This window comes from Chrysochloris asiatica, unplaced genomic scaffold, assembly GCF_000296735.1.
Source record: "Chrysochloris asiatica unplaced genomic scaffold, ChrAsi1.0 scaffold00041, whole genome shotgun sequence".
Classification (NCBI taxonomy): Eukaryota; Metazoa; Chordata; class Mammalia; order Afrosoricida; family Chrysochloridae; genus Chrysochloris; species Chrysochloris asiatica.
Window position 1 is genome coordinate 17,015,971 of NW_006408559.1, and position 12,590 is coordinate 17,028,560.

Below are 12,590 nucleotides of genomic sequence, written 5' to 3' on the forward strand. Positions count from 1 at the left end.
CTGCCTCTCTTGGTTCACAGATTCAGTGGGAGGAGTTCACAGGGTCACTCTGCACAGGAAGTGACTCAATAGCACAGAACAGAAGATTTGTAGCACCTCCCCATGCCTACGTCCACCCCACACACCTCCTGATGGACCGTGGCGTGTGCCTGCAACATGTGGGATGTGGTACCTGGAACGTCTACTGGTTGTCTGTACAACCAGTTTCCATGGAGTCCGTTCTGATCCATGGCTGCCCCACATCCATCAGAGCAGAAATGGGCTCCAGAGTCCTCCACGGCTGATTTGGGGATGGAGGTGGCCAGGCCCTTCTCCCGAGGTCCCTCTGAGAGGACCTGTACCGAGAACACTCACTATTGGCACCACCCAGGGGTGTTTTCATAGTTTTATATACTCCAAGGAGCGGCTGTAACCGTGTCATCTCACAGCTTCCTAAACGGACGTAGCACGGGACAATGTCGCTGTGAAGTGGAGCCTGACTTGTAGCCACCTGTAGGACACAGTGGACCTGCCCCATGGGGTTTCTGAGGCTGAAATCTCTATGGAGACACATGACCACATCTTGCTCCTGAGGAGCAGCTGATGGGTTTGAACCACCGACCTTTTGGTGAGCAGCTGAGCACTGTCACCACTGCGCCAGCAGGGCCTTCAAACAAGGGAACGAACATTCAACTGTAATCACTTTCATAGACGCTACGGATATCTGAACTCTCTGTGAACAAGTCTTGTGAAGCATCATGGCATCGGTTCCGACTCATAGTGACCCTTTATGGGGTCAACTGCCAACCTGGCAGCCAGCAGTTCAGTGCTTATCCTACAGCGCCACACCAGGACTCTGTGAACAAGTATAGGGCCTTCAAAAAGCCCGTGTGAAAATGGAATGAAAAGACAACGGAATTCTCCACAAACTATGTGACGCCCCCTCCTATTTTTCCAAATCTAAAAAACACCTAACCCTAACTTGGTCCTCTTCATAGTCGCTGAGGCAAAATCGAGGCCACTGTGATCCCAAATGCACAGCAGTCCAGGGCATTGTGAGACCCGCTGAACAGCCTTCATGTCCTTCCACACAGAGGAAACCCAGCTCGGGACCTTCAGAGCCTGGGGGTCACAGTCCTCAGCCAAGTCATGGGGCGCCCCTGCTCCCAGCTCTCAAGCCCCCAGCCCTGCCCATCTCCTGTGGGCACTCTGGCTAGCAGCCAGGCTATTCCTCCCTCCCGTCTGGGGTCAGCTGAGCCATCGCGAGTACAGGACAGCCAGTGGGCAAGTTTCCCATCCCCTCCTTTCCCGAGTCAGATGGAATCAGGCCTGAATGGTGTAATCCTACACATGCTAGCTTGACACCTGCCTCCTCCCCGCACCCTTTTACACCATCCAAATTGCGGGGGTGTTTTTTGAGAGTGCTGGTTGGTGATGATGTGCTGTGGAGTTGGTTCCGACTCACAGCGACCCTGTCCTGTGAGGCTGTAAGTCTTTACGGGAACAGAAAGCCTCATCTTTCTACCATGGAGCAGCTGATAGATTTGAACTGCTGACCTTGTGGCTAATAGCCCAGCTCGTAACCACTAAGCCACCAGGGCTCCTTCCCAGGTTCTGTGTCTATGGTTCCTACAGCGAGGATGGAAATCTCTGATTTGAGGAGAGACATGTGAGTCATCATTCTGGTAAACACTCTAACCACACGCATGCACTGCTGGGCACCGCCTCCGCATGCTGCAGGGGCAATATCTGCCAGTTTAACTGTGAGAACTTTCTGCAAAGTTATGCCAGCCTCTCGCAAGCCCTTCTCTGGCGATTTCATCAGGAGTGCCTTCCGATCTCTGGGTGCTCCACCGATCCTCTGAGAACCTTACCACCCACTTTTCCAAAACAACGGGACCGGAGAGGCCTTGCACTGGATTTCCAGTTTTAGATTGTACATTTCTTTGAAGACAATTTTCAGAAGCAAGAGATTCTGGGGTTTGTTTGAAGCAAAGGTATGCGGCATCCAATAAGACATGATTAAGGATAGAAACCACATTACGGGATGGGGGACGCTGTCCCCCAAATTTAAGGGAATTCGTGAACTTTCTGCAACTTGCTCTTTAGGATGTGCCTGTGTGCTCCGCTCCTGGGGTATTTACAATTACCCACCATTAGGAGACCCAGGGGCCTATGGATAAGACTGGGCTAGCTTCTTAATTAAAGGTTCACCATATTTTATTCACCGGCTCCATGGCAACCAATATTTTCGAATGTCACCGTAATGTGATCGGAGATGGTCACTTCGGATGGGCCAGTCTTGGTTTCCTTGGAAATTGGATTCTTTGGGGCTCAGTAATAATTGTCACCATAGGAGTACCTCGTGGCTGCCGTATTCTGCACTCAACTGGGTGACTGAAGCCTTCACACGGCCCAGGCGCAGCTGTGGTCGCCCCTCCTCAGACCAGAGGTTTCTCCCACATTACTGTCTCAGGCGCCTCCCTCTCCCCGTCTAGGACATGTGACTAGGGCATGTGACAGCGTTTCAGGGGACATGAGAACAGTTAAGGGTTATGTATGCTCTAGTTAGGGAACCAAACCCAACCCACTGCCACAGAGCTGCTTCTGACTCATTTGTTGTTATTAAGTGCCGTCGAGTCGGTTCTGACTCACAGTGACCCTGTCTAGTTTCCTTGTTGTTGTTGTTAAGTGCCCTCGAGTCAGTTCCAACTCATAACGGCCCTGTACAGGGTTTCCAAGGCTAAAAATCTTTATGGGAGCAGAAAGTCTCATCTTTCTCCAGTGGAGCAGCTGGTAGTTTCGAACTGCTGACCTTACGGTTCACAGACCGATTCGTAACCACTGCGCTACCATAGTTTCCTTAGGCAACTCCAAAAGCTGCTTCCCCCTCCACTTTGTATTTTCTCTTACATTCTTTTCAGCCAGTATTGTTGTTAAACAGCATCGAGTCAGTTCCAACTCTTAGCCACTCTGCATAGGATTTCTGAGGAACAGCTGGTGGGTTTGAACTGCCAACCTTGGGGTTCGAAGTCCAATGCTGATCCTACAAACCCAACACCAGGAGTCCATCACAGGGTAACAAAATCAAAGTAACCATCTAAAAATCAAAAGTTTCACTTCTCATGTCCCTTGTTTTTTTCTCTTATAAAACCTCAGGTTTCGTTGAGTCTGGAGCCATTGCAATGAACCCCGCTCCAGATGCCAACTACAAAACTCACACGGGTACCATGTCTGACTTCCCCTGGCTTCGCAAGGATTAAGGAGAATCACACTCAAATTCAGCCCAAGGCCAATTCTTATGACGGGAAGGTCAGACAGGCTTCACCCTACAACCTTCTTTACCCAAGCGTCCCTCACACACAGCACTCTGCTTCACATCTGGGTCCCATGATCCATTGCAGTGACCACCCAGACCTCACAGTAATACTCCTGAATATGGAGTTATTAGGGAAGTGAACAGGGTACACCTCAGGATCCAGACCAACGCAGGACGCAGCGTTCTCCAGTTAGGAACGTCTCCTATCTGCTGTACTGCAGACATGTGGTCCCTGGGCCTCTGCCCTGCACGGACAAGTGTCACCAGGCTTCTTTACCCGTCTGTGAAGGCCCAAAGGGCACATTCTATACAAGCCAGCCTCTGCCCATCGGCACTCTGCTTCACTCAGTCCACAGGCCTCGGGCCCACAGCTGTTCTGGCACCACGCCACCCTCCCTGTTGTCACCCTTTCTAGGTGGGGGTCTCACACTCCTCTCATGCTCTTGCTTCCTGATGGTCCTGGGATCATCTGTTTCTACTTCGAGATGGTGCCTTTTAATCTAGCAGGACGGCAAAACTAGCCAATCCCAGCCTTAGAGTCCTGTACATGGACGCACCCAGTCATGTGGCGCTGTGAGTAAATGCGCTGAACAAGGTCAGCGGTTTGAACTCACCAGCCATGCCTTGGAACTGACGTGACAGTACTTAACAACAACACCACACACAGACAGGAGCTTGCTGGCTCCACAAAACACTGACTGTGAACCACAAGGTCTGCAGTTGGAGCTTGTCAGCTGCTCTGTGGAGAAAGATGAGGTGTTCTGCTCCTGCGAAGATTTAAAGCTTCAGAAACCCTATACAGGGTCGCTACGAGCCAGAACTGACTCTACAGCACTGAATGTACCCATTAGCTGGACAGTGAAAAAGGAAGAAGACAGAAGAAGAATGCATGCATATGAATTTCGGTGTTGTTGATGGAAACTGAATACAAAGATCAAACACATCGTCTTAGAAGAAAAACACCCAGACTCCTTAGAACCAAGGACTTGGATTAGGTCTTCAAGGAAGACCGATGTTTAGAAAAGGAGGCCAAGTTTGGTGAAGTAGAGGGTCCGTGAAAACAAGGGAAACCCTCCACGAGCTGGAGCCAGCCACACAGTGGACATACCAATGGCCCTGGACATGGGCAGGACCAGACAATGTCCAGTTCTTCTATTCATAAATTCTCCATGAGCAGGAGCCCACTCAACGGTGATGAACAACAGCAAGTGTTCAAACTGAAGGAAACCTTAGGTGCCACGGACCCGTCGTCTTTGCTCAGACGAACCCACTACCACATAACTCAGTCCTTACCAAGTCAGGACGTGAATCCCACTATCAGTGACGTCAATATTGGCATGCACATGTTTGCTGCTGTTCGTGGGAACTTAAGGCTCAAGTTTCACACTGAGATCGGGCAGCACAATGGCTGAGGAGATAAAACTGGAGTAGCAAGAGAGGGTGGAGACACTGGTTCCAAATGAAGATGATGCCAAGGAGACCCTGTGGGGCAGCTCTGCTTTGTCACCCAGGGCCTTAGGAGTTGGAACCACCCAAGGCACTCAATAGCAGAAGCCTCTTCTACCTGAAGGGTGGTCCGTGTCGTATGTGATCAAAGATGAGGACAGAGAAAGGACAGGTGGTGGGCAGCGGCTGCAGGAGCCAGTCACACAACGAGCCGTTGTTACCTAGGGTCCACTGTGCCTACCTGGTTCTCTGCCACTCGGGATGTCTCCTGAGGGCACACGTTTGCTTAGGTCCCTATCAGCAGCAGGTGCGTTAGCAGGAACGAGACTTGCAGCAGGAAATGGAATGGGGTCCTAGCGCCACTCCGTAAGCCGGTCTCTGTCATCAGACTTCCTAAATCAACACTGGCTCGTCACCTCACACCACCGAGGGAGGGAGCCATAGCCACAGCTGTGTTCTGGAATGTGGGTCAGTGGACAATCGGTCTGTGCACAAATGCCCGTTGGTCATGTCCCTACAAATACACGTTACTCATTTTCCTATTTAAATGTCCAGCACCAACCCCAACAAATGGGGGCTGTGGGCATGGCGAGGGCAGGGCCTGTGGGGGACTATTGCTGGCTCCCAGGACAACTTCCGAAAGCAAAGACCGTGGAGAAGAAAAATGTAAAATGGAATTTGAGCTGAGTTAATAAAATACATACTTAATACAAGCCTAGAGGGGACTATGTGTCATTAGTTTTATATGCCTGAAACCTTCACAGTTGCTTAGAAACAGAATGTTCATAAACCTTTTAGAATAACATCTTCTAAAATATCTTGCATTTCTCTCTCCAGAGATATAATATTTACTGGTTACCACCCTTCGTCTCCCTTCCCCGCCAAATGAAAGTTGAATGCTAAAGTTTCCAGTGGTGTCCGTTCCTGGTTTTCTCTCACTATTGATATTTAGAACTTACTAGAAGCAGCAGCTTTGTGATCTGCCGCCTCAGACTGGTCAAATCAAAGCCCACCAGTGGTGCTGTGGTCAAGGGTGGGCTGCAAAGTGCAAGGTCAGCGGTTCAAACCTCAGGAGACCAAAGAAGCTGTCAGCTCCCACAAAGACTGGCTGTCTTGGAAACCTGCTACAGTTTCCGAGATGGGCCAGTGACCAATCTGTCCATAAAAAGATGCCGGACATCAGGAAACCGCAAGCCACACGGCGATGAGACCCCCATCCTGGCTGACGGGCACGGAAGCCCCAGATAGCAGTCTGGCAGCTCCGCTCGACGCTGAGCACCGAGTTTCGACTCCTTGCAAACACCAAGAGGAACCTAGAAACCAGAGCCACAGATGCCCCCTCTGGGTGGGGCCGTACTTACTGAGGTTCCACTTGAGGCCTGTCGTGGTCACTTGGCTGCAGGGTTCTCCAATGGGAATAAGGCCACACCAGTCCCCTTCCAGTCCCGTGTCCACGTGTAGTCTGTGTCTGCCCTGTAGGAGAAGAAGCCATCAGGAAGGGGAAGGAGAGGGGAGGGGCATGCCATAGGCACCTTTGGAGGAATCCTGACTCCAGACTCCCCAGGGCACTTGCACACTTCTGACTTTACATGAGGAGCCTGCTGTACCAATGGCCCAGCACTCGGATGCTAACCTAGAGGTTGTCAGTTCAAACACACCCAGAGGCTCTGAGAGAGAACGGCTTGGAGGACCCCAGCCTAGAAGACACGATCAGGGAGGTCTACTCAATCCCGTGGGGTCGCCAGGTGTCAGCGTGGACTTGATGGTACACATGGCATTATGGAACATCAATGTCTCTACCTGCACGTGGAGACGCCATGTGAGAAGTACCTCCACTTGTAAGCACAGGACTCCACGATGCTTCTTCCCTCATGACTTGCAAACCAAGCTTAGCAGGAGAAACACAGACTACGAATGGACCATGGGCACCCACTTTTGGGAGCGAGGGCAGGTAGCATGTGTGGACATGAACCAAGCAGCATGTCTGCTCCTGCTTACGTAATTAGCACACACACAGACACAGTCAAGACACCTTACTAATATGTCTGCACAGGTAGAGAGAATGGGACTGGTACGGGGAGCCTGCCAGTCAGTCACTCATCAAGCACTCGGCCTGTCGGTGAGGGCCTCTGCCCGGAGTGGACATGGCAGTGGACCGAGTGCTGTGGACGGCTCCTGTTCTGAGTCTATGAAACCCCAGGACCGCACCACACAGAGTGAACCCAATGGAGCCGCAGGCGCCAGGTAACCATGAGGTATCGGTCTTGTAAGGTTCACGTTACAGTAACAGGCACGCTGTACTTTCTACACCCCTTTTCTGTAAACCTACAACTCTAAACCGTGAAAGTCCCATGGACTGCTAGAAGAAGGAATAAACCTGTGTTGGAAGACAACCAGAATGCTCCTTGGAAGCCAGGATGGTGAGACTTCGTCGCTCATACTTGGACATATTGTCAGGAGGGACCAGTCCCTGGAGAAGGACAGCATGATTGGTAAAGTGGAGGGTCAGCGAAAAAGAGGAAGACCCTCAACAAGATGGAGTGGCACAGTGGCAGCGTAGCAGTAATTGTGAGGTTGGCGCAGGACAGGGCAGTGTTCCGTTCTGTTGTGCATAAGGTTGCTATGAGTTGGAATCAATTCAACAACAATTTATTTAAACAATTCTCAAGGACCTTTAGATTTCTCAGTCCTTCAATGTGGCGAGGCTAGACACAATGTCAGAGGACAGTACCCCCCAACATCTGGAGCAAGCAGCTGCTTCTCGGATTCCATTACAGCCTTATCGACACTCACACACTCACAAAAATCCCACAAAACAACAACTCATTTTAATGTTGTTTAAGCCAGAAGCCACACAAAATTCTCCCCTGTAGATAGATTTACATGACATAGCCCTCCACTCCATTTCTGCCTTCTACCCTCCGTTATAAAAACCATCCTCTCAGTAGACAGGGATGCCAGACATACCAACAAATGAACACCCACAGACCCCAAACAGAACCTACTTCCTGGAAAAGCAGCAACTCCACGGCTAAGTAGAGGTGCTGGGGAGGGGGCTGCGGGACGGACATGCCCTTCCTGAGCACTGCTCTGGGGAGATGGCTCACGGCGGGCAAACAGGCTGGACTCCTGAATCCCCTCATGAGGAGGGTGCACCTGTACAGACTGCAAACCCCCACCCCCAGTGACAAGTTCCTGCCTACGATACTGTGCCTGAGTGTGACTGCTTCGAGGCTTAGCAGAGAAGAGCTCCTCTGTTAACTGTGTTTTCGGAGTTTCCGGGTCACACTTAATTCCCAATATGCCTTAGTAGCACAGCAGTTAAGTGCTCGGCTGGACGGTTGGTGGTTTGAACCCACCTAGGGGGACTAAGGCCCGGTGATCTGCCATGGAGTTCTGTCAACACACACGGGATTGACATGCATTGGAGTCAGCTCAACCACATACAACACACACTTCCCTGCCCTCTTTATGGGTCTGCTAAACATAAGGTTGGTGACTGGAGCCCACCAGCCGCTCTGCAGGAGAAGGGTGAGGCTAAGCCCCTAAAGACGTATGTTCTCGGAGACCCTCTACAGGGCTGATATGGCAGCGGTGGGCTTGCTGTTGACCCTTGAATGGCCTGGTAGACTGTGGCCAGCTAAACCATAGGTTACAATGTTTGGTGGAGTTCATTTATTTGCGGCGCACATTAAAATCTCTGGCTAGGAAATGAGGAAGGAAATAAAGAATGATTTTTCCATTTGTGGATATTAAGTCCCTTTGAGAAGCCCCTTCAGCTTGTATCATATAACACAAAGAATGCTCAGAGGAAACTGCTTATAAACATGGTGGGTTTATTATTCCAGGGAGAGAACAGGGTGTTTTAAATTCACTGATTTAACAGACACACCAGCCTGCTTCCAGTCCAGCCCTGCCACATGGGCACTGGCATTCTCTATTTGAAGAATCAACAGACTTCAGAATTTTCAATATGGGAATTAGTGTGTGGACTTGAGAAATCAGAGATAGGTTTTAGCCTTGTTGTTGTTATGTGCCGTGGAGTTGGTTCTGACCCATAGCCACCCTGTACAGGGTTTCCGAGGCTGTAAATCTTTATGGGAGCAGAAAGCCTCATCTTTCTCCTGCGGAACAGCTGGTAGTTTCCAACTGCTGACCTTAAGGTTTGCAGCCTGATTCGTAACCACTATGCTACCAGAGCTCCTAGGTTTTAGCCTACAGACAATATTTTTTCCCCTACCTTGTTCCTAACAGGGTTTTAAACAAACGTAAGTGGTTTTAGAATTAGAAATACACAAACCTAGCTTTGTGTGGTGAGAAAAGAGTGAAATCACGTTTACCAATAATGAACAACCGGCAGTGGATATTCTTGTTCGTTCCCCAGATTGTAAGCTGGTAGCGTGAGGGTGCGCATGTGATCTAACATGCGGGTGTGCGTGTGATCCAACATGCGGGTGTGCGTGTGATCCAACATGCGGGTGTGTGTGTGATCCAACATGCGGGTGTGTGTGTGATCCAACATGTGGGTGTGTGTGATCTAACATCAGGGTGTGCATGTGATCTAACATGCAGGTGTGTGTGTGTGATCCAACATGCGGGTGTGTGTGTGATCCAACATGCGGGTGTGTGTGTGATCTAACAGCCTGCCTGAGGACATGGCCATTACTTGGCTTCTGCCTTGTCCTTCAGCCAAAGGACAGAACACACTTCAGGTACAGCTCTGCCTCCCAATAGTTAACAAGTCTACTCGCTTTGATAAAGGAGCCCTGGTAGCACAGTGGGTTACGAGTTGGGCTGCTAACCACAGAGTCAGAAGTTCAAATCCACCTGGCGCTCCTTGGGAGAACGATGACGTTTTATGCTCCCGTAAACATTTACTGCCTTGGAAACCTTATACAGGGTTGCTGAGTCAGAATCAACTCGACAGCAATTAACAACAAGCCTGTGGTATGGAGTACAGGTGTGGCACTATAGGATAAGTCCTGGACGGCTAACAGTAAGATCGGCAGTTCAAAGCCACCAGTTGCTCTTCAGAAATCCTCCACAGGGTTATTATGAGTCAGACCGTAACTACAACGAGACCATACTGGTCAGAGCCCTGGTGTGGCAGTGTGTTAAGCGCTCAGGTGCTAATACAAGGCTAGTGGTTTAAATCCACTAGCTGCACACCCTCAGAAGTCCTATGGACAGTCTGCTCTGTCTTGTAGGGTCGCTGTGACTGGACACTGACCAGAAGGCAGTGGGGATACCTGCAGTTATAACCCCATTTGGGAATGCACTGTCTTTGATGTGACCCAGGCGGGACTAGCCTGGGGTGTGCTTTAGATCAATCCCTTTTGAGACATGACCGAGATCAAACAGACAAGGGGCAAGAAGAGAGACTGCATGGTGCATGACGATGGCCCCAGGGCAGAGGCTCAGAACAGACAAGGTGCCTCCTCCACAGCCCACACAGAGAAGGCCTTCCCCCACAAGCCAGCAGCCAGATTTCACACTTCTAGTCTGCTTAAGCCAGTCGCTTGGTAGTATTTGTTCTTTAGAAACACATTTTCCAAAGCGCTCTCGAGACTGCCCTGAGGGTCAGACAAGTCTACTTCTCTTGGGGGTCTTGGGGATCACAAGAGGGTGAAATGGTCCCAGTAGTTTTACAGCAAAGAATGTTGAGTGTGTGGTCCCCCAATTCACTGGACCACACAACCTGCCCACCCATCAATCCCCCATGGAATTTACACTGCATTGCTTTGGAACAGCCAGGATTTTGCAGCATCTGAAACTGTGACGTTTTGGTTTAGCACGCCGTAGTCGGAGCATGTCAATGACAGGCTGTGAAATTAATAAACTCCCAGCTGCTTTGGGTCTTAGGGATTATTTAGTAGCCTTGGATGAAATAATTTAAGTTCTGAAGTGAGCTAAGCGCATGCACCATTTAAATGGCTTATGAGATGCAACCCAAAGCAAATCTTCTGAAAGATGATCTGGCTTTACCAGGGTGGCCTACTGCTGTGTTGTTGAAAAGTACGTCACTGGTGTTCCAAATTCCAGAATCATCCATGGTGGGCAGACTTCAGCAGAACATCTGGGCTAAGAGACGAGGAAGAAAGGCTTGGCTGTCTACCTCCAAAAGTGACCAATGACAGAATGCCCTGTGACTAATAACAGATGGGGTTGCTCTGACATGCCACCAGGAGATGACTCAGCAAAGGAGGACGATGGAGCATCGGGCAGTCCCACATCTGTGGGTTTGTGCGTGCCTGTCTTGTGCTCTGTCGTATGTCCCTGTGCTGGACAGTCTTCATTGGCCCATGTGCTCAGGACCGAGCAGTGTGACTAGAGGTCACCGCAGAGGAGTGAGGTCATGGGAAGGCTGCGGCTGTTTTGGGTAACTTGCTCTGGGGGATGCCATGTGCCCTGTGGGTCAGAGCCAGTGTCTGGGCTACAGGGTCAGCCCGGACCCCCTTCTGATTCCTGAAGTCCCCACGAGGCACACACTTCGTCACCCCAGCTTAAGGGAGGGCATAGGTCCCTTTTAAAAAGGAGGAGAGTGACAAGTTTCATTTTTCTTTGTTCCTACCGAAAGCATGTTGATTTTCCCCATTTCTGGAATTCTCTAGACAGATTTTTCCTCCTGCAATTTTATTCTTTCCCAAAGCTCTCAACTGAGTCTTGGTGTGGTGCTGTGGGTTAATGCGCTAGACTGCAAAGTTGCTTTGAACCACAAGGTTGGTGGTTCAAGATCACCAGTTGCTCCCCGGAAACCCTATACAGGGTTGCTATGGGTCAGAACCAACTCGACAGCACTTAACAATAACAAACAATACTAAGGTCTCAGTTTGGGGAAGGAAGGAAGACGCAGGCTCCCTAGCAGTCATGAGCTTCGGATGCACACTGAGGCCATGAAGACAGAGCTCTGCACTGTGCTCCCTGAGAAGACGACAGGAGAGTCCCGGCCAGGCTGACCTTCAGAGTGGATCTGGCGTTGTGGGAAGTAAATCCTAGCTCCCCTGATTCCTATCCCAAATCCTCCCTTCTCCCAGCACTCACACAAGTGGCAGGATGTGTCCATAGCAGCCTTGAACTCTGATTTGATCAAGATCAATTCTGATACCGCCCTGGCCACTGCCCCCATGCATGGTATTTCCTGCTCTTCTCATTTTTTAAAAAATATGATAAAAATCTTACTTTAGTTTTGTTAGAATCAGTGTATGGCTTCCAGAAACATGACCGTGATGGAAATGAGCAGGGGATAAACACACACAGTGTCACCGACCTGTTTACGGCCTCATCATGTGACAGGGAAGGCCACCCGCACAGCGTCCAGTTCCGTGGAAACGGTGCCAACAGAGCCGGCTTCCCTGTGAGCACAGAGTGGCCGCCCAGCCACACCAGACTCCAAATGACTGACAGTCTTCTCTCCTTGGCTCGGTCAGGAAGAGCACCGTGGACTTGATGTGGGATGTTGGCTTAGAAAACCTGAGGTCTCATTTCTAGAGGCAGCTTCAGAAAGCAGTCCTCGGGGCTATGCAAAAGTCTGGTCCTGGGGCTGAGTGTCCCCAGATGCCTCCAGCACTGGAATGGAATCTCTGCTTTCATCTTGTAATTGTCCCTGTCACTGACTAATGCCTGTTCATCAGTTCCCCTGCCTCACCCCGTCCTTCCACACTAACACAGGTACACAGTGGGGTTCCCCTGCCTCACCCCCCTTCCACACTAACACAGGTACACAGTGGGGTTCACCTGTCTCATCCTACCCTTCCACACTAACACAGGTACACAGTGGGGTTCCCCTGCCTCACCCCGCCCTTCCACACTAACACAGGTACACAGTGGGGTTCACCTGCCTCACCCC

General features: G+C 50.5%; 1 protein-coding gene across 1 annotated transcript in view; it reads right to left on the reverse strand.

Annotated features, from left to right (window-relative positions):
• TPK1 (thiamin pyrophosphokinase 1) overlaps window positions 1–12,590 on the reverse strand; it is a 161,293-nt gene that overhangs the window by 68,569 nt on the left and 80,134 nt on the right. The window contains exon 6 of the mRNA XM_006861288.1: window positions 6,106–6,217. Within this exon, the coding sequence (XP_006861350.1) occupies window positions 6,106–6,217 (112 nt within the window). The remainder of the gene's footprint in view (window positions 1–6,105; window positions 6,218–12,590) is intronic.